Genomic DNA, 22,500 nt, shown 5'->3' on the forward strand with positions numbered 1-22,500 from the left:
AGAGAGAGAGAGAATAAATAGATAAAGACGGAAAGTGGGAGAGGGGAAATGAAGGGGAGAGGAGGAGAGGAGGAAATCACAGGTTTTTGAAGGTCACCGTATCTGTTAGAGAGAGAGAGAGAGAGAGAGAGAGAGAGAGAGAGAGAGAGAGAGAGAGAGAGAGAGAGAGAGAGAGAGAGTTATAAAGGGCTGGCAAGTATAGAGAAATAAGGGCGGAGTCGAGAGAGGGAGAAAGGGGAAAGAGAGAGGGGAGAGGGAGAGAAAGGGAGAGAGAGGAAGAGGAGAATTAAATGGAGAGAGAATATTGAGGGGGAGGAATGATGTTAATGACGCACAGAGCTGAGAGGAATGAAGAGAGGAAGTGGGAACAAATTGATGAAAAGGAATGAGAAAGGGGAGAAAAGAGAGAGGGAGGAGAATAACAGGACAGAAGGAAGGAAGAAATTATGATAGATGAAAGAGAAAAGAGGAAATAAATCAGAAGAAATGGAACGAGGGGAAAAGAATGACATATGGCCAAAGGAAGAAAGGGAAGGAAGGAAGGAAGATGGGAGAGAAAGAAAAAAAAAGGGGAAAAATGCACAGAGGGAGAAGAACAAGGGGAGGCAGGGGAAGAAGAAGGAGGGGAGACAAACACAAGTCTAGGGAGCAGGTCTGCTTCTCGTGAGGGGAAAATAGATTGCTAATGCTGGCGTGTGCTGGGAGAATGGGGAGGGGAGAGGGGCGAGGGGAGAAACCATGAGTCAGAGAGAGAGAGAGAGAGAGAGAGAGAGAGAGAGAGAGAGAGAGAGAGAGAGGTTGGGGTACTATACTGCTTGGTGACAGCCTCTCTCTCTCTCTCTCTCTCTCTCTCTCTCTCCTCTCTCTCTCTCTCTCTCTCTCTCTCTCTCTCTCTCTCTCTCTCTCTCTCTCTCTCTCTCTCTCTCTCACGGGTCTTCCCCTTCAGTTCCCCTTTTCATCTCCCCTATTCCCTCCTTAACCCCTTTTTCTCTTTTCTCTCTCCCATACCCTCCTCCTCTTCGCCTGCGGCCTTTCAATCTTCAATTATCCGTTCTCCTCTTGAGCCTCTTCTCTTCTCCTCCGTTTTCCTCATTTATCAGCTTTTCTACCGTCTTTCCTTCTCCTCCTTTCCTTCTTCCCTTTTTCTCTTTTTTTTTATTTCTGTCGTATTTTCCTTCGTTCTATATAATTTTCCTTCTCTTCCTTCCTCACTTTCCTTGTCCTTCCCTTTTCTCTCCCAATCCTCAAATATTTCCCTTGCTTTGTCTCTCACTTTGCTCTTGTCTCCTGCTCCTTCCTTCAGTATTTCCTTTCCTTTTTTTTTCCTTTTCCCAAGTGTTTTCCTTTCTTATGTCTTATGTTGCTCCTCTCCTTCCTTCCTTCCTTTTAGTCCTTCCCTTCATTTTCTCTCCTTTTTCTCAAGTGTCTCTTTCTTATCTCTCATTTTGCTCTTGCTTCTTCACCCTTTTAGACTTTAATTTATTTTTTTCCCTCCTTCTTACGCCTTCCTCTTTTCCTTTCTCTTAGATTGCTCCTCTTCTTTCTTCCCTCTCTTAGTCTTCCTTCTAGTTCTCCTCCCCTTCTTTTTCTTCCTTTTTCATTAGTCCTTCCCCTTTTCCTATCTCTCATTTTGGTGCTGTCCTTTCTTTTCTCTAGTTCTTTCCCTTCTCTCCGTCCTTCTTATGTTTTTTTTTCCCCTTTTTCCTTCTCTAATTTTGCTCATGTTCCTTCCTCCTTCCCTTACCGTGGTCCTTCCCTCCAGCCCTCGTAGGACAAACAGCTGAAGGGCCACTGTCTTGACACAAAACCTGAGAGTGAAACCATATCGTCATGTTGATAGAGGGCGTCTGAGAGAGAGAGAGAGAGAGAGAGAGAGAGAGAGAGAGAGAGAGAGAGAGAGAGAGAGAGAGAGAACATGCTATTAACTAAACTGCTTCATCTCCTGTTTATAAATGGTTCTTGTTCTTTAATAATATTATCAGTACATTATTACTTTGTCTCCGTGGAGTGAAGAGAAGGAAAAATAATCCCCTCCTCTTCTTCCTACTCCTACTTATCTTTCTCCTCCTCCTCCTCCTCGTCCTCCTTATCTTTCTCCTCCTCCTCCTCCTCCTCCCTCTTTACTAATTAGTTAGAATCATTCACAAACAGCTAAACAAGGATATAAAGATTTTCTGTTGTTTGCTTAACCTATGTAATCCTCTTCTCCTCCTCCTCCCCCTCCTCCACCTCTTCCTTCAGCTCCTCTTTTCACATCACTGCGGACTCTCACTCACTCACTCATTCAAGGAAGGAACCTCTCGAGAACTGTACAGTGTCGACCTCTGTTTGTCACGCGCCGCTGTATGGCTCCCCTCTCCTTTCATTCACGCTGTATTTACACATCTGTCGCGTCGTTCAGCCGGCCCACTCGTGCCTAGAGTTGTGGGGCCCCGGAGCACGCCCCTGCCAGCCGCCCCGTGATAAGAGGTGGGGAACAGGGCCACCACATCCGATAGAGATACTGGGTGATCACACTAAACGGTTGCTCCTCTTGTGTTTCTGTCCCTCTCTTGCTCTGCTCTTCTTCTCTTCTGTCCTTGCATCCTGTTTTTATCCTGTTTTCTCTGTTTTCTTTGTTGTCTTCTTGATTTCTATCACTGTTCTCTTTGTTCTTTCTTATCCCATCATCGTTCTCTATATCTTTCTCTTTGTTCTCCCATTCCTTCATTATTATCCGTGTTCTCTGTTCTTTCCGTACCTCATCACTGTTCTCTCTGTTCTCTTCTTATCCCATCACTGTTCTCTGTATCTCTCTTTTCTCCTATTTCTTCATTGTTGTCTGTTTTCTCAATTGTCTGTGTTCTCCCTCTGTTCTCTGTTCTCTCCTCATATCCATCACTGTTCTTTTTTTTTCTCGTATCTTATCACTGTTCTCTCTCTCCCTCGCCCCTCTCCCCCTCTCCTCTCCTCTCCTCACATCCTATCACTGTCTATATTGCGGAGTTATGTGTTATTTTATCTTGTTCGGGCTTAAGTTCATGTTATTTCTTTCTACTTATCGTTGATTATGGTGGTTTATGTGGATTATGCTTATTCTGTCTTCTTCTTCTTGTTTTTGTTCTTCGTATTCTTATTCTCGTTCTTATTCTTACCATTCTTTAAAGTTCGTGTTGTTATTATCTTGTTATGGAGTGTGACTGACTTTACACTCCTTCTCTCCTTGTTCTGGAGTATTAAGTTCGTGTGTTTCTTTCTTAGTACTGTCTCTAAGTATGTCTAGTTATTGATGGTTTGTATAGTCTTGTTATGTTGCTATTCCGTTCTGTCATTTTCTCCCGTCTGTATTGGTGATAAAGATTTCATACGCATTTTTTGCCTCAGTCAGTGTTTGTTCGGCGTCAAGCACACATGATTATGCCCCTCGAGTTATTGGTGATTAAAATTAGGCATGCATATTTCACACGGCGAGGGGCGGGAACAGGAAAACCGGATTAATCTTCTTCCCTCTCCTCCCACTTCTTTGCCCTCCACCTTCACGTTATTTTGCCTCCTCTTTTCCCCTCCTTCTGTCCCTCTCCTCCCCTATCTGTACCCTCCTTCTCCTCCTCCTCCTCCTCCTCCTCCTCCTCCTCCTGTTTATGTATCCTCGTCCTCCACAATATATTCCCTCCTTCTCCTCCCTTTCCCTCCTGTCTCCTCCTCCTCCACCTCGCTGCTCCATATCTACCCTCCATCTCCACGATTCCCTCCTTCTCTCTCCTTCCCCCCTATCTCCTCCTCCACCTGGCTGTTCCCGCTGATCAACAAAACCTAAGACGTGTCCACCACGCGGCCGCCACGCCTCCACCACATCTTCCTCCACTGGTGATCACTTCTTGTCCTTTTTTTTTTTCACCAAGAGCGGGTCTTCTTATCCTGTCTTGTCGCCCTTGGGTTGGTCTGTCTTGGCTTGCCCCGCGTGGCTTGACTGGGGGGTCATGTTGTGTGTGCGTGTGTGTGTGTGTTGGGTTTTTGTGGTGCTGTTGTTGTTTTGGTTGGTGGTGGGTCTAGTTTGTCTCTTCGTGTTTGTGTGCGTGTTTGAATGAGGGTGTGTGTTGAGATCTTGCGGTGTTGTTGTGTTGGGTGGTGGTGATGGTAGTGGTGGGTCTGTCTCTCTCTTCGTGTGTGTGTGTGTGTGTGTGTGTGTGTGTGTGTGTGTGTGTGTGTGTGTGTGTGTGTGTAGGTCGTGGTGGACAGCTGCTGCTTGTCTGGGCGGCCTTGTGGTTGGTTAGTTGGTCCTCTTGTACGTAGTGTTCTTAAATTATGCATGATGGTGATTACGTGTTTTTGTTCAAGCATCATTCTCTCTCTCTCTCTCTCTCTCTCTCTCTCTCTCTCTCTCTCTCTCTCTCTCTCTCTCTCTCTCTCTCTCTCTCTCTCTCTCTCTCTCTCTCTCTCTTGTGTTTATCCTCTCTTGTTTGTTTTTACGCTTCATTTTTTTTCCTCTTTTTTTCATCATGTCTCTTTATTCTTTCTTTTGTCCAACCACACGCATTTATTATTTTTTGTCGTCTTGCTTCTTCTTCCTCTTTCTTCCTCTCTCTCTCTCTCTCTCTCTCTCTCTCCTCTCTCTCTCCTCTCTCTCTCTCTCTCTCCTCTCTCTCTCTCTCTCCTCTCTCTCTCGTCCTTTTCTTTGTCCCTTCCTATTTCTTTCCTACTCTTATCTCCTCCCTCCCTCCCTCCCTTCCGTTACGAATTAGCTTTCTCCATTTCCTTTCTCCCTTTCTCCCTTTCTCTTTCTCTATCAGCTTTGTTACGCTTTCTCTTTCTTAACTTTATTTTATTTTGCCTCTTCCCATCTGCACTGTCCTTCGCTTTTCCCACTCTCCCTCCCTCCCTCACTCTCTCTCTCCTTACCTTCACTTCCCTCCCTCTTTCATGTCATAACTTATGGACTGTGAAATCCTCTCCCAGTCCAGCTCAAGTGACCTTTTCTTTCCCTCCTCATCTCTCAGACCCTCCACCCCTCGCTCTCTTCTTCCCTGCCTCTCTCCCTTACTCTCCCTCGCTCCCTCCTCTCCTCTCCTCCCGGCAGTGCACGTGCAGGCCTCATGACGTCACCAACCACGCCATAAACACACACGTTCTTACAAATGACGGGAGAAGTGCGCAATGTGCTCTTCCTTAGTTTCGTTGTTGCTCCTCTTCCTTCTTCTTCTCCTCGTAAGAAAGAAAGAAAATAAAAAAGGAAGAGAGAAAGAGAGAAAGAAAGAAAGAAAGGAGGATTGTTCATCGTGTGTCGTGGTCGCTATTTATAACTGAGCGAGAACAGCGGCCGCAAGCAGGCGCGATATGACAGCTGGGGATCGAGAGCACGCGGGGATTTTTATCTTTACGGAAGTCCCTCCTCGCACACACAGGCCTCCACAGAAAACGAGCGGGATTGTTTACACGTGACGCGGCATTATGATATCGTCTCACTGGCCCTGCGTCTTCCTCCTCCTCCTCCTCCTCCTCCTCCTCCTCCTCCTCGTAGCCATCATGCACGTGGCTGTCAATCGGTGCTGACGATGCTGACTGGCAAGTGCTGAAGGAGAAGCATGAGGTAGGAGTGGGAAAAAGGGAAGAAAGAAGAAATGCAAGCGTTTGGTGAAGGAATGAACTCAATGCGTGATTTGCAGGAATGAGATTATGAATTCTTAAAAGAAACACGAGACGAGGATTCATCGAAAACTCCACGCTGTCACTGACTCTCTAACCGAGTGACGGATTAACTTGGTGCATATTCAGCTTGTATTTTTCTCCCGTATTCATATATAACATGCCTGGATGACTCGTGTACAATTGAAGACATGTTTGAAATCTTTCCTCATAAGGGAGAGAGAAGTTTATCGTCCCAAACCTAATCGTTCTTACCTACATCACCTCAGACTAGAGCGTAACTACAACATAGTACATTGAAATACTAAGCAACTGATCTAGAAGCCGTAATAAATCCAAGGCGTCGTAACAGGAATCGAACCCGGGATCTTTAGCATGAAAATCCAGTACGTAACCGATCGAGCTATACTGAAAACGTGCATCTTTTCCGATCAGGGTTGTGGGGGCTTGATGTTTGTCATTACAGTCCACAGAGGCAGTGAGGGACCTGATAACACGTGGGTGAGCAAGATAACAGGTTGCAGTGGAAGGATTTTGCTGATAACACGAGTCTGCCTTATCACAGGTTGGCGCACGCGTGTTTCAAGTCCCGCTGACTGATTTGCTGACGTGCTGAGCGAAGCGGAAGCCATCAGCGATATGAACCGACTGACTGAATGACTCTTGACTCCGTGCTTGTGTGTTTATGTTCCTCTTGCTGAGTTGATGATGTGTTTCCTGTTTAATAAGCGTTGAGTGATTGACTCGTTAACTTAAGAATGACTTGATTATAGAAAGTGAGAGAATATTATGTTGGTTTCCGTCTGTCTTGTTGATTGAATGACTGAATGAATGAATGAATGTTTGAGACTGACGTGACTCATTCCCTCTTATCTAACCATTTGTTGTGTCACTTATCTAGTCTGTTCGTTATCTTCCTGTCTTCCTGCCTCTCTCTCTCTCTCTCTCTCTCTCTCTCTCTCTCTCTCCTCTCTCTCTCTCTCTCTCCTCTCTCTCTCTCTCTCTCTCTCTCTCCTTCCCACCCTCACACACACAAACACACACTCTCTCTCTCTCTCTCTCTCTCTCTCTCTCTCTTATCCACTTTATCATTTATTCGCCCTCCCTCTTGTCCTCATTCCCTCACCCACTCACTCACCTACTCTCACCCTCACCTCACTCTCACCCGTTCATTCATTTGTTTACTCATTTTTTCTCGTCGTCATTCAGTCATTCCATCGCTTTTACTCGCCTCTTTGTTCACTGTTTCACTCACTCACTCACTCTGTTACTGGCTTAATCAGCCAATCAATCAGTTGTACACTCACTCTCCAGTTAGTCAGTCAGTCAAATCTATCTTTATCTATCTATCTATCTATCTACCTATCTATCTGTTACACTTACACACGTTTACTTTTTCTATCATTCATGCTTTCACACACACACACACACACACACACACACACACACACACACACACACACACACACACACACCAAATGAGAAGGATTGACCGAGCACTTGATCATCTCAATAACTGATAAGAGAAAGATGACTGGACTGACTGAATGACAAATGACTCATGACTGACTCACTGGTCGGCCGACTTAGTACTTGTTATAAAGGTTTCTTGCTGCCACGAATCAATGTCCTACTGGCTGGCTGACTGGCTGGCTGGCTGGCTGGCTAACTGACTGACTGACTGACTGACGAGAATAATAAACTGACTTACTGATACACAGGCCGTGTTACTGAGGGACTGAGACATGGCACATAAATTGACTCATAAAGGAAGCAGTCAATTAAAAGGACTTACTCACTGCAATGACGAATGAGTAATTTCCTGTGAAAAACAATGACCGAATGACTGAATGGCGGACTAATGACTTACATTGATGCATAGTAAATAACAAAACCATGAAGATAATTGACTGATGAACTGACTGAATGAATGAATGAATGAATGAATGAATGATAACTTACCATGATATTAAATAAACGAACAAAATCATGCAGAAAACTGAATGACTGAGGAACTAACCGACTAACTAACTGACTGACTGACTGAGGCACATATTCCCTCTTAGCATGGACCGAACGCATAGGTAAACAACTTAATAGTCAGGTTTGGGCAAGATTAATAAATATGGCGGCAGTAACTTGTGGTAGAGGAGATAAGGGAAGTGGCAAGGAAGGAATGAATGAATGAAGGAAGGAAGGGAGGGAGGAAGGAAGGAAGGAAGGAAGGGAGAGGGAGAGAGAAGCCATCTATTTTATTTTTCTCTCTCTCTCTCTCTCTCTCTCTCTCTCTCTCTCTCTCTCTCTCTCTCTCTCTCTCTCTCTCTCTCTCTCTCTCTCTCTCTCTCTCTCTCTACATTCCTCTATTACTTCCTTCCTTTGATCTCTTGCGTCTCTTTCTCTTAGATTAGATAATGTAGCTCATGATGTATTTCCCCGTAAGGGCCAAGAGGTATGATGCTGTCTGTTCTTCGTTTGTGTTCCTTTCTATTTCCTTCCCCCTCTGTCTCTGCTTCTCCTCCATGACTCCGTTTTCTCTGATCTCCCTTCTCCCTATTCTCTGTTTTCTCTCTTTTTTCCTGCTTTCTTCCTTTCTGTTGCTTCTTAATTCCCTCGTTTATTTTCCTCCTTCACCTTCCTTCCTCCTTTTTTTCTTTATTTCCTCTCCCCGTCTCCCTCATCTTTATTTTCCTTCTTCCTTTCCCTCTACTTCCTCTTCTTCCTCCCTTCTTTTCGTCTTGTTTCTACTCTCTCTCTCTCTCTCTCTCTCTCTCTCTCTCTCTCTCTCTCTCTCTCTCTCTCTCTCTCTCTCTCTCTCTCTCTCTCTCTCTCTCTCTCCTTCCATTTCCTGTCTCACTTCTCTTTGTCTTCTTTCTCCATATTTACTTCTCCTAAACTCTATTCTCTTCTCCCCTTCCCTCCTTCCTCCCACTCTTTACTTCCACTCCCTAACTATTCTTTGCCTCCTTCCTTCCTCTCATTGTATATTTCTACCTCTTCTCTCTCTTCTCCTTCCCTTAATTCTCTCACTCCTTCCACTCCCAAACTCTCTTCAAACTCTTCTCTCTCAGTTTTCCCCCCTTCCCTCCTTCCTGTCACTCCTTCCACTCCCTTACTCTTCTTTGCCTCCTCTTCTCCTCTTCTCTCCTTTCTCTCATTCCTTCCACTCCCAAACTCCCTCCTGTCTCCTCTCTCAACCCTCATCCTCACCTCCTTTTTCCTCATTGTCCTCTGTCACTTATTCCGTCCACTGCTCTCTGTCCCTCCGTCCCGCCCTCCCTTCCTCCTGCCACCCACGCAATCTCCCTCGCCTCCCCTGCAGTGACTCACAGCCTCGCGATGTAAATTAGGTAAATAAGCTAACGCAGTCTAGACTTTTTGTACGGAATTGTTATAGTCGTGGTGGTGGTTGTGGTGGTGGTGGTGATGGTGGTGATAGTAGTAGAATGATTTTTTTCAGTTTTTTTTTTTATTTGTCAGAGTGGTCGTGGTGGTGGTAGTGGTGGTAGTAGTAGTAGTGGTAGTAGTAGTAGTAGTAGTAGTAGTAGTAGTAGTAGTAGTAGTAGTTGTTGTTGTTGTTGTTGTTGTTGTAATATAATTTTTAAATCCCCTGTAATATTAATAGAAGCGCTTCTTTCAGTGTTTAAGTGGTGATAGCAGTAGTAGTAGTAGTAGTAGTAGTAGTAGTAGTAATAATTAAATTGAGAGTAGTTCATAGTGGTTAGTATGGTAAATGACGTCAGTATGTAGCAGTAGTAGTAGTAGTAGTAGTAGTAGTAGTAGTAGTAGTCGCAATGCTTGTGGTTTTTGGAGGATGGGGGGGTTGGGGGAAGGGTGACCTTCCTCTTTTCCTTGGTTACGACTGGGGGAGAGTGGGAGAGCTGGGAGGGAAAGGAACAAGGGAGAGGGAGGGGGTCAATGGGAGGAGCAAAATGAGAAGGGAAGCTGTTTGAACACACAACAGAGGCTAAACTCTCTCTCTCTCTCTCTCTCTCTCTCTCTCTCTCTCTCTCTCTCTCTCTCTCTCTCTCTCTCTCTCTCTCTCTCTCTCTCTCTCTCTTGTGACTCACTGGGTATGACTCAAGAACGGTGAGTCGGCTACTTACTTCCTGGAAGAAGAAGAAGAGGAAGAAGAAGAGAAGAGGAGAGAGAGAGAGAGAGAGAGAGAGAGAGAGAGAGAGAGAGAGAGAGAGAGAGAGAGAGAGATACACGGTCAGTATGAGTCGATGATACATTGCACTCTCTCTCTCTCTCTCTCTCTCTCTCTCTCTCTCTCTCTCTCTCTCTCTCTCTCTCTCCATTTATTTTCATCTGATTCTATCCTGTTTCTTCTTTCTATACTGTTATTTTCTTATCCTTCACCTTAACAATATTCTGTCTGTCATTCATTCCATCTTTTGAATCCTTTTTTATAATTTTTCTATTTCTCTTCGTATTTCATACCACGTTTCTGGATGCTTTTTCTGTGTTCTTTGTGTATCTCTTATTGTGTTGTTACAAATGACCTCTCTCTCTCTCTCTCTCTCTCTCTCTCTCTCTCTCTCTCTCTCTCTCTCTCTCTCTCTCTCTCTCTCTCTCTCTCTCTCTCTCTCTCTCTCAAGCTGTCATACCTGTCTTCTCGTCTTCATTGTGACAGGTGTGGAGTAAATAAGGAGATAGGAGGAGGAGTAAGGGGAGAAGGAGGAGGAGGAGGAGGAGGAAGGGGGGGGCACAAGCACTGGCACAAACCAACTGCTACAGAAATCCACCACCTGGCTCCTCCTCCTCCTCCTCCTCCTCAGGGCTTCGTGTCTTGTAATCCAGCTGTCGATCTTTCACTGTCTGTTTGTGTGTCTGTTAGTCTCGTCTTGTTTGTTTTCGTCTACTTGTGTTCTCTGTGATCCGCTGGTGAGAGGTCAAGTGTGTGTGTGTGTGTGTGTGTGTGTGTGTGTGTGTGTGTGTGTGTGTGTGTGTGTGTGTGTGTGTTTATTCTAGGGGAGCGTTTAAGTGCGTAAATTGTTATAGCCGATTAAAAAAAAAGAAAAGAGAGAGAAGAATGCGGAAATGTGAAAGGAGAGAGAGAGAGAGAGAGAGAGAGAGAGAGAGAGAGAGAGAGAGAGAGAGAGAGAGAGAGAGAGAACACGTGTCTCAGTTTAGAATAGGAGAGAGAGAGAGAGAGAGAGAGAGAGAGAGAGAGAGAGAGAGAGAGAGAGAGAGAGAGAGAGAGAGAGGAAGAACACGTGTCTCAGTTTAGAATAGGAGAGAGAGAGAGAGAGAGAGAGAGAGAGAGAGAGAGAGAGAGAGAGAGAGAGAGAGAGAGAGAGAGAGAGAGTCTTAACCAATCTCGCAATCATTTTAAATCCAAAAGAACAGGAATAGATAAATAAATAAATAAATAAATAAATAAATGGCATTCTTGCTTCGCTAACAACAACAACAACAACAACAACAACAACAACAATAATAACAACCACCATAATAATAACCACTCAAATTCACCCACTCACTCACTCTCTCCTCATCTGTGACTCACCAACTCCTCGCGGCCATGAAAAGACACTCGTCTGTTTCTGTGAGTGTGTGTTTCAGTGTCTTTTATTGCCGGCGAGGGGGAGAATAACGGGAAAGGGGTGCTTAGTGAGAGGGGAGAGAGGGAGAGGGACAGAGTGAGAGGGGGAGACGTGGGCGGAAATCCACAGGGACCTTTACTGAAGAGATGATAAGAGATTTCCGGGTCCCACTCTGGTTATTTCTCATCTGGTTGAGAGAGAGAGAGAGAGAGAGAGAGAGAGAGAGAGAGAGAGAGAGAGAGAGAGAATTGTATATGCATTTTCCTTCCCTCCCCCCTCCCAACACACACACACACACACACACGGGTGAGCCACAAGTGTGTTCAGAACAGGTGCACAAACACGCAGGTGTGGTGGGAGGGATGAGGCTGGCTGCCAGATACGAGCACTGAGAGAGAGAGAGAGAGAGAGAGAGAGAGAGAGAGAGAGAGAGAGAGAGAGAGAGAGAGAGATAGTGTTGTTTATAATTGTCAAATGGAAATATATTGCATGCCAAGGACGGTCCGTGACGTGAGGAGTAACTGTACAGTACTCTTGTTTTTAGAGCGGGGCGTCCTCACGGGAAAGCGAGGACGTGGATTGACCTATGACTCAGAGAGAGAGTGTGTGTGTGAGAGAGAGAGAGAGAGAGAGAGAGAGAGAGAGAGAGAGAGAGAGAGAGAGAGAGAGAGAGAGAGAGAAATTAGGCCAGAAGAGTGAGTTATGAAGGGAAAATATTATTCTTGTAGATAAATATTCACGTGGATGTTGTGCTTGATGTTACATGACACTCTACTTGTATCGAACTCGTGTCCTTATTTTGTTTGTGTATTTATTGGAGTGGGACATGGCAGGGTAAATATGGAGGGTAAATATGGCAGGCCAGTCAGGTAACCCAAGACAGAGGCAGAGGAGAGAGGAAGAGGTAATTGAGAAGGAATAAAGGGAAGGATGATAAGGAGGGAGGGAGGCGGGCGACAGTAGCCTGGAGGAGGAAGGGCAAGAGGGAGGGAGGAAGGGAGGGAGGGCAGGAGGGTACGTATTATCGATCACGTCGCGCGTGTGTGTGTATGTGTGAGAGAGTCGTGACGCCTCCCTTGGTGCCGCCTGGCAACTCTCCCTCTCTCACCTTCCCTCCGCTGCTCTCCCTGCCTCGTCCTGGGCTCTGGACGCACCCTGGTGAACACAGTTTGAGTTTCTCTTTCCGTCCTCTGTTCGGCGGACCCTGTGGCTGCGTGCGTCCGCTGGAAAATAGGTCGCCTTGTGGACGAACTGGTGTCGCGTGGCGTACGGCGCGCACCCTCCCGGATTGGTGGGTTCGCAGTACCACGCTCATCCTGCCTTGCCGGGAGTGCCCATCATCTCCCCTGTTTTCCGTCTGCGTGTTTCCTTGTGCGGGTGTGTAGCGCCTCGCCGCCGCGCCCTAGACACGAACAGGTGTGGCAGATGTGCAGTGGAAGGTGTGGGGCGGTGTTGAAGTGCCGGGCGTGCTGCCGCCTCGGGTTTGGTAGGGAAAGTGAGCACCGCTGTCGCCAACGCAGGGAGGGAGGCGGGTCTCCCAGCCTGTGCGAGAGGCGCCCTCGGAGTTCAGCATCCCGTGACCCTTGTGAATGAAGCTATTAAGTATTAATGCGAGTATCGGGCGCCGAGGGAAAGGTGCGGGCTGGCGACCCAGTGGTGGGCGGGGGTCAGCCAGCGAGGCGTGTGGCTGCAGATGACCACCTCACTCGCCGTATGGTCCCGCTCATGCCCTGCCTGCGGGAAAGCATAAACATTCCCTGTGTGTGAACCATAGCAGGGCGTGGGGTGCAGAGGGCGTGTGGGAGGCAGTGTGTGGGGCCGCGGGCTGTGCTGCTGCCAGGGAGAGGCCGCCGCCAAGACGCCCTGAAACGCCTTCCAACCTCTAGGAGATTTTTTTTTTTTTTTATTATTGTATTATTAGTCTCATATTTTAAACCTGGTCCTCATTCCTCGTATAGAATCAGAAGCACATAGTGGGTGGGGCGTGGCGTGACATGCCCTGTGCCCGTACTGCCTAGATGGCGGTGGTGCCGGGAAACACCTGCGCGGAACAGCTGTTGAACGAGGTCAGGCCCACACCTGTGCTGCGCTACGGTGGCCTGTGTCGCCGCGGCCGTGAGTGTGGGGGTGGGAGAGGGTTGGGGGGAGCTGTGAGAGTAGCTGTCTAATGTAAACACAGACAGCTCTGTATGCGCGCGGCAGCTGGACGCAAGGATGGTATTTCCAGCTGCTGTTATGTCACCGGTGGACTAAAGGTGCAGGAACGCACCACAGACTGGGAAGCGGACTCTGAATGGACGTCACCAAGAGGCAACTGATGGCTGGTAATGAGAGTTGAGTAACGAGTGAGGGGTTGTTATCTGTGGGTGAGGCTGTTTGGTTGGCGGGAAGTCTGTCCGTCTGTCTAACTGGCTGGCTGCGTGCTGTAGGGTTCTCAATGCCAGCCAACCTTGCTCCCTTCCTCTTCCCAAAAACCTCAGCGCTCATGGTCACTGTTTCCTCCCCCATTCCTCCCCCCGTGCCTTCCTGCCTTCCTCCCCTCACAGTAGTGACTCACGTAATTGGTGCATCGATTAGACGACTTCACTACGCCTCTCTTCCCCGCGGCTCACGTGAACTCCACAACGTACAGTCGCGCGCCGGTAAAGATAATCTGATGAAGCCCACAAGCTTTATTGCCTGTTTGCAGATGAGGTGGTGCCACTTAACGCGTGCCTGAGGGTGGCATCTCTGGCTCGGCTATTTTTTGACAACTATTTCTGAGGCACTCAAGGCAGCTCGGGAACACTGCTGTTGTCAGACGTGGAATCAAGTGTTCGTGTTTGGAGGTGTTGCACGTTTATTTATTTGTGTGTATGTCTGGTGTGTGTGTGTGTGTGTGTGTGTGTGTGTATATGTGTGTGTGTGTGGTGTTAATGGATGGTGGTTGGTTTTATTGGGATTTTTATCAACTCAGACAGCTGACGACCTCATCCTCCTCCTCCTCCTCCTCCTAATCTTCCACCTGTTTACCTGTTTATTGGCGCCTGTTGAGGGAGACGTGTGATACGTGGTGTGTGGCGTGTGGTGGTGTTAGTGATTAGTGGTCAAGTTTATTACGATTTTAACACGAACAGATAATCTTCCATCCCTTCTCTCTTTCCTTCCTTCCCCCTCACCTCCCTTCCCTACCTCCCTCTTCTATAACCTCCCCTTTAGCCTACCACTTCACCTTCCCTTCCTCCTTCCTTCCCTTCCCCTCACCTGCTCTCTCTACCTCTCCTCTCCAACACTTCACCTTGCTCCCTACTCTTTACCCTTCCCTCTCTTTCCCCTCTCCTACCCCCTTACCTCCCCTCTTCCACACCTTCCCCTCATCTCCTTACATGTCTTTCATCTCCCCTTTACCTGCCTCTCACCTTAAGTTCCCCCACCTTCACCTTCACACCCCTCTCCCTCACTCTCCCTTCTCCCATCACTTGACCCACCCGGCCTTACCTAAACCTGTCCCCCCCTTACCTGGTGACTCTGGGCTAACTATTGATTGCATTAAATTTAGTCTCGCCGTGTGTACGATGAGAGGGAACGTATGACAGGGTGGAGGGACTGGGTGGAGGGAAGGGAAAGGAGTGTGGAGGGGCGTTAGTGGAGCTGGCCGTCCTTGCCCCACACGAGACAACTAGCAATTGGTTATTTATGCAGATAAGGTGATGTGATAATAGCTCAGTGTATAAATAAATGGTGATGTGAGAGTGGTTGTGCGTCATGGCTTACTGATAACGTTACTGTTGCTACCACTACTACTACTACTACTACTATTACAGTCAGAGGCACAAAGCGAGGAGTATTTAGTAAAAGACTTCGAGTTATTCGTTTAGAAATTTAGACGAAGTGTCCGAACAGTATTTTCAAATCAGGGTACAGTTCAAGGATTCAAATGAAACGCTTTAAAAGGTTCAGGTGCAGCGCCTTTAAGGATTTAGGTCAAGTACGTTTAGATAAAGCATTATCAAGGTTCAAATGGAGTTCTTTGATGTTAAAGAAATTAGGTTTTCAGTCAAGCAGGGTTTAAATAAAGTGTTGTAAAGATAAAGTGTTGTAAAGGGGTTGAAATAAAGCACCGTGAAGAGTCCAAATAAAGCGTTTTTTTGAAGGCTTGTTGGGGAGAGAAGAAAACAGAGAAAGTAGTAGGAGGAGAAGGAAATAGAGAACTAAGAGGTGATGGGAGCTCCAGTAAAGCAATTGAGGGTTCATATATAGCAGCGATTCAGATGAAGTACTCAGTGGTTCGAATCAAGCCATTAATGGTTCAAATAAAGCAATCGAGGATTCAAGTTAACCCATTAAGACTTCATATCGAGTACTCAAGTGTTCAAGTCAAGCATGTAAATTATTGAAGTAAATAAATAGATAAAACGAATAGATAAAGGTAGTACTTTTACTCTATAGGATTTTTATCATTGGTCAATATATATTTACTAAACACTCTAACTCCTAATCATGCTTGTTACTTCAACCTTGGACAATCTTTGCTTAGAAAATATAACCTTCAGACACTGAAAAGCTTAAGACTACTCATCCTTCACGCCTTCCCCTGTCAGTGATGTCTTTCAACTTGTATTTCTTTTATTTATTGTATTTTTTTTTTTTTTATGTAAGAGAAGCTCTGGCCAATGGCAACAAAACTGAAAAAAAGGATTGGAGGGAGGGAAAGGCCCGTTGAAGGTGCCAGTTCCTAAAGAAGGTTGTTTTTAATCAAGTTCAAAATTATATTGTGAAGTGTATTGAAGTTTGCGCCACATTATTTTATCAAGTCTTAAGTAGAAACTATAGAATTTATAACGTTATTAATAGACATTATGAAGGATACATTCAACATTACATTGGTGCATGATAAGGCCAGTGTACATTAATCCCAAGGCTTTTCAGGCAAAAAAGAAAACTATTAGTAAATAAATAAGTGAAAAAAAGAAAGAAAGAAATAAAAGATAAATTCAAAAGTCATAGGGTTGATTATGAAGTTAAATATTGTTGTTGTTCTCTCATTAAGATCCGTATAATGAGTAACACGTGGTGGTGACTAACGCTCAGCCATTAGTGACGGCTTATATTCATCGACTCATAATCTGTAACGGATGGCAACAGCTGATACTTCATACTTTCCTTCTTATTTATTTATCTTTTTTTTTTCATGTTTACTTCTGTGCTACTTTTAGAGCGTTCGTTTGGCAAGTACGTAGTTCTGTACAGCGTGGCTACTGTGACCTTATCCTTCAATGATATCCTCTACCCTTTCAGTGGCACAGACAGCTACCTAACTTCACTCAGTCACCTGTTAGTTAGTCACGATAGATTTAAGAAGACTGATGATGAGTAACTGTATATAACTGAAACCACCTATTCATATCATCAACCCATACATTGCCACATACATACAGACAGGCTCCTTATTATTATTATTTTTATTACTTACTTCATCCAGCCACCTGTTTGTTAGTTACGATAAAAGAAAAAGGACTGATGATGAGTAACTGTATATATTCGTAACTGGAACATTCACCCACCTATTCGAATTCTCAACAATGCCACAGACACTCAAACAGCATCTTAACTCCATCCAATCACCTGCTAGTTAGTCACGGTGGGCTGGATCACTAACTATAGATAACTGACTCGCTTAACCACCTGTTAGTTAATGATGATAGAGTAAATAAGGTATTGCTGGGCTGGATAAGTAACAGGATTGATTCATAACGCTCTGATAAAGAAAAATATCATCGTTAACTTGATAAAGAAAAATATCATCGTTAACTTGATAAAGAAAAATATCATCGTTAACTCGATAAGGTTCTCTAATGACAGTATAATGGAATGGGCTTAGAGTGTGATGAAATGTAGTCCAATGAATTTCAGAGTGTGGTGAAGTTCAGAGTATGATGACATTTACAGTATAAGGAAATTCAGAGAGTGATGAAATCTAGAATATAATAAGTTTTAAGTATGATGGACTCTAGAGCATACGTAGTGGAATTAAGAGTATTATGAACTTTGAATTACAATAACATTTTGTATATTATGAAGATTAGACTATAATGAAGTTCAAAATATAATGACAGTATAATGACACTTGTATGGTGAAATGGAGAGTATAATGAAAGCTGTGAGGAGCAACATTAGTGGTCACTTTTAATAACTGTTGTTATCGCTCGTCCCTTATCTCAGGGCTGCGGACAACATCTCTTAGCAACACCAGTCAGCGGTGACTTTACCCTGGCTTTTATCAGTTACGTAACTATTTTTATCGATTTTATGGCGATTTAAACTGCATTAGTTTATTTTACTCTAATAAAACTGATTACGAACTCATATTTTTTTTATTACTTGATTTATAACATACCATTTTAATTTATTTATTCAATTATTTTTATCCTAATAGAACTAGAATAATGATTTGTATAGGTTTAATCCCTTGATCTAAACCGTATTCAGCTTTTAATCCAAAGAAAACTACCGTTACACGCCAACTTTTAAACATTCCATCCTTTGATTTAAAGCTTTATTTATTTATTCTATTTTATTTATTCCTTCTACACCCCATAAAAGCTATAATTACTTACACATATTCAACAATTTCCCCTTTGAAAATCAACTACATCAATTTACGTACCTTAGACAAAAGAACTAGTCACAAACCTAACTACACATCATCTATGCCATCCAAACTTCAAACCGTACCAAAGAAACACAATTCCGAGGACCAACAAGGAAATCCAGTGTAGCAATAGAGAGAGAGAGAGAGAGAGAGAGAGAGAGAGAGAGAGAGAGAGAGAGAGAGAGAGAGAGAGAGAGAGTGGCAAAGACTAAATAGCTACGTTACGTCAGTCTTGCTAGTATTCCCACCACCTCTATGACCCGCCTTTCCCTCCTTTTACCGCCTACTGCTGGCTGCGAGGAATACTGGGCAGCCGTGAGGTGGTGCATAGAAAAAGCAGAGAGAGGGTGCAAGGGTCGGAGTTCGGCGAGCACAACGTGTAGGCTGAATAGTTTTGTATCTTACTGAGGGAGGGAGGCAGGTGGGGACGTGGGGGGAAGTAAGGTGAAGGTGGTAGGGGAAGAGAGGAAGGGGGAGGTGCTAGAAGAGAAAGGAGAGAGAGGTAGCAAGGGAAGAGAGAAAGGTGTGGAGAAAGGGAGGAGATGCATGAGAAAGATGAGAATGGAGAAAGTAGTCGTAGAAGGAAAGAGAAAACGAAGAGGTGATAGGGGTAGAGGGCAAGGAAATATGTACTAAGGAAAGAAAAAGGAAGGGGAGAAAGAAAAGAAGAGAATGGAGGAGATGGGAAGGGAAAGACAGCAGATGAGGAGCAGATAAAAGGAACATGAGGATAAGGGAAGAAAGAAAAACGAAGGAGGTGGGAGAGGAAGGAAGAAACGATGGAAGAAAGAGAAGAGAGAGATGGGGTAGAATAAGGGAAGACGTGGAAGGAGAAGAGAGGGAAAATGTACTCGGGAAAGAATGTAATGTGGAGATACTGAAAAAAAGGAAAAACGAAGGAAAATGGGAAAAAAGCAGAAAATTAATACATATACCTTTCCTCTTTTATTCAAGCTTATTTTTTTTTACAGGAATTTACTTAGAAAGGTACTAATTGAAGCTTGAACGTCTGTAATTGAAAGCTTAACTACTACTACTACTACTACTACTACTACTACTACTATTACTACTGTACTAATGGCGATGCAGGAGCGTGCGTATCCCGGCAGTAGGCAAGCAAGAGCAGCACCAGCAGTCAATATTAGTTGGGCGGAGTTGTTTGGGGGAGTGGCGGCGGAGGAGTGAGGAAGGAACCGCGTTTAACCTCTCCCCTCCCTTCCTTCCTTCGTTCCTTCCTTCCTTCCTTCCTTCGCTCCTTCCTGCCTGTCCTTCTTTTTACTTTTATTTCTTTGTCTTCATTTCCTTACTTCTTTCTTTCTTTTATTTTCTTTATTTCTTTCTTTTTCTCCCCCTCGTTCCTTCCTTCCTTCCTTTCTTCTCATCTTTCTTTCTTCCCGTCCTTCCTTCTCTCCTTTCTCTCTTTCTTCCATCATTTTTTTCTTTCTCTCTTCTGCCTCTTCTTATTTATTTATCTGCTTCCTTCCCACCCACCTCTTTTTTTCTTCCTTGCCTCTTCCCATCTTTCTCGTGTATTGTTCTTATTCCTCTCTCTCTCTCTCTCTCTCTCTCTCTCTCTCTCTCTCTCTCTCTCTCTCTCTCTCTCTCTCTCTCTCTCTCTCTCTCTCTCTCTCTCTCTCTCACTTCGTCGCCCTCTTCCTTAGTTTTCTTTACATTTGCATTCTTCCTTCATTACGTCTTTCTTTCTCATTTGTTCTTCCTTTGTCAGTTTTATTTATTTATTTTTCAGAGATTTTTTTTTGTTGTCTTTTTACTTTTCTCTGTCATGTTTTCCATCCTTCCATCCTTCCTTCAGTTATTCTTTCCCATTTGTTTCTTCTTTCTTCATGTCCTTCCTTCTTTTTTCTTTTTTTCTTTTTCTTCACTTTCTCATTTTTTTTTCTCTCCCATTCTTTCCTTTTGTTTTCCGTCACTTCCTCCTTCCGTCTTTTCTTCACAACTGTCTCCCTCCTTATCTCCCTTTTTTTTCCCTTTCATCATTCACCCTTTGTTTTTTACCTCCATTTTTTTCCCCCTCCACTCTTCTTCCTCTCTTCTTACCTCCATTCTCCCCTCTCCCCTCCGTCCCTTTCTTCCTCTTTTCCATTTTTATCCTTGCAAGACCTCCACATGACATCATTTTCCTTTTTTTCTTTTTCTTTTTTTTTTGTCACTGTAATGATGATGATGATGATGATAATGGTGGTGGTGGTGGTGGCAGTAGTAGTAGTAGTGGTAGTGGTAACGTTAGTATTGATGACAGGACTACTATTTATATTAGAAGCTGGAGTGATAGTAGTAGTAGTAGTAGTAGTAGTAGTAGTAGTAGTAGTAGTAGTAGTAGTTTAGCTATAGAGATACCAGTAATAGTAACAACAATACTGTAATGGTGACACGAAAAATAACAGCTGTACTAGTAGTAGTAGTAGTAGTAGTAGTAGTAGTAGTAGTAGTAGTAGTAGTAGTAGTCATACTTTCCAGAACCCTTCTTGACTATCCTCCTACAACACACCAGTATATTTATTTTTAGGCACTAGAGAGAGAGAGAGAGAGAGAGAGAGAGAGAGAGAGAGAGAGAGAGAGAGAGAGAGAGAGAGCCTACAGGGAGAGGCTAGGTCAGGTCATCCATCAAGTGTCAGGGAGTGTTTGTGTTTCGTGTGACCTCCCTGACGCCGCGGCCTGGGAGGGAGGGTGTTCAGGATCAGGAGAGGTCAGCCTTCTCTTCCCTCTCTCCTCTCCTCTCCTCTCCCTTTCTCTCCCTTTCCCCTCCCTTTCCCCTCAGTCTAAACAGAGAATCTTAATGATAGGCCCAGCAAGGGGTGTTTTCTTTTTCCCTTTTTTTTTCCGCCCCCCACCCTTTTTCTAGGTTATTATCTCTCTCTCTCTCTCTCTCTCTCTCTCTCTCTCTCTCTCTCTCTCTCTCTCTCTCTCTCTCTCTCTCTCTCTCTCTCTCATATATTATAGCAGTTTTTGGCTTAAGTTACTTCCTTGAGAGAGAGAGAGAGAGAGAGAGAGAGAGAGAGAGAGAGAGAGAGAGAGAGAGAGAGAGATTTATTGGCGTTTGAGTAGAATCATGGTTATTTCCTAGAGGTGTCAGAGAGAGAGAGAGAGAGAGAGAGAGAGAAGGCTTAGGATCTCAGCTCTTCCACATTTACGCAAGTTTATGGTTTGTTTATCGAGAGAGAGAGAGAGAGAGAGAGAGAGAGAGAGAGAGGGGGGGGGGCTGCCCACTTTCCCATCCTCCTTGTATCGTGCTTAATAAAATATATACTTCGTTTTCTGTTCAACTTTAGCCCTTCTCACCCTGTCATCACCCTTATCCTTGCTCCCTCCTTTCTCCCACCCTGCTGCTCCTCCTCCCTTCATCTTCCCTCTTCTTCTACCTCCATGTGTTTTTCTGCTTATTTTTCTTGTTTAGTTTTTCTTTTTTTCCTTTTTTCGTTTCGTGTCATTATCTTACGTTACTATATATTCTTCCTTTCTTTTTTCTTCCTACTTTCTTTTTCTTCCTTTTTCGTTCATCCTTGTTTCCTTTCATCCTTCATTCTTTCCTTCCTTTCTTCCTTATTCCACTCCCACGCATCATGTTGAGTCTCTGCCAGCCTCCTCCTTTTCCCTCTTTCTGCTCCTCGTGATCTGCTCGAGGTATTTCTTTGTCTTTGTTGTGGTTCTCCTCCTCCTCCTCCTCCTCCTCCTCCTCCTCCTCCTCCTCCTCCTCCTCCTCCTCCTCTTCTTCGCTTCTCTACTTGGTTATCTCCTTCACTGTCTCTTTCTTTCGTTCTCTCTCCCTTCTCAGTCTCTCCTTCCTTGGTCTTGTGTAAGTACTCTCTCTCTCTCTCTCTCTCTCTCTCTCTCTCTCTCTCTCTCTCTCTCTCTCTCTCTCTCTCTCTCTCTCTCTCTCTTTATTTTTATGTATTTTCAAACACCAGTTTATTTATTTGTTTTATCTATTTATTTATTCATTTATTTGTTTGTTTTTGCGCCCATATCTAATTTATGACTTTTTTTTTTATTTATACTAAGTGTTAATGTTAATTTTCAAGATTATTATGGTGTTTTTTTTTTTTATTTTGTTGTTATAACTTTACAACATGTGCCCATCATTCTTATCTTTTGTGATTCCTTTAGTTTTTATCTGTTTTATGTCGGTGGGGGGAATGATTTTATATTATTATTTTTTTTGCTATTTCCTCAACGCAAAAAGGAAAATTATAATAGCATTCATATTATACTTTATTTTCATATTCCGCGCTTTTTTCTCTGCCTTTTTAACTCAATTTGTTGCATTATTATCAACGTACATTTTATCGCAGTTATTATTTACCATTCCATTTGCTGTTCATCTATTATCCATTTACTCTTTCATTTAAATCAGTTTACCATCCAGTTATACTCGGAAGTGCATCAGTCATCACCACCACCACCACCACAACCACTACTACCCTCACTCATCCTTATCTTCATTATATCATTATCATCTCAGCATCACCATCCTTGCCTTCAGCATTGCGTCACCACCAGCCCTGCACACGACCCTCATTATCTCCCGGTTAATTGAGTCAGTATTGGTGAACCCGTGGTTTTTTCATGAGGGGAGAAAGGATGTGAGTTGCGCCTCTCATAAGTACATTAGTGATGGTTTTGATTGCTGGGTTGACTGACTGACTGATCGACTCTCTCTCTCTCTCTCTCTCTCTCTCTCTC

At 44.3% G+C, this 22,500-nt stretch overlaps 1 protein-coding gene across 8 annotated transcripts in view; it reads left to right on the forward strand.

Moving 5' to 3' along the window:
* LOC135112612 (SLIT-ROBO Rho GTPase-activating protein 1-like) overlaps positions 1-22,500 on the forward strand; it is a 126,133-nt gene that overhangs the window by 56,297 nt on the left and 47,336 nt on the right. The window contains exon 1 of one of the 8 annotated variants that reach the window (XM_064027133.1): positions 12,225-12,584. The exons of 5 other annotated variants lie outside the window; for them this stretch is intronic. Coding sequence is in view for 1 of the 3 variants with exons in the window: in XM_064027138.1 (XP_063883208.1) it covers positions 13,462-13,492 (31 nt within the window). In the remaining 2 variants the exon portion in view is untranslated. Of the gene's footprint in view, positions 1-12,224; positions 12,585-13,337; positions 13,493-22,500 lie in introns of those variants that run through there. 2 more of the 8 variants (XM_064027131.1, XM_064027138.1) reach the window with 2 other exon arrangements.

Source organism: Scylla paramamosain, chromosome 24 (genome assembly GCF_035594125.1).
Source record: "Scylla paramamosain isolate STU-SP2022 chromosome 24, ASM3559412v1, whole genome shotgun sequence".
Classification (NCBI taxonomy): domain Eukaryota; kingdom Metazoa; phylum Arthropoda; class Malacostraca; order Decapoda; family Portunidae; genus Scylla; species Scylla paramamosain.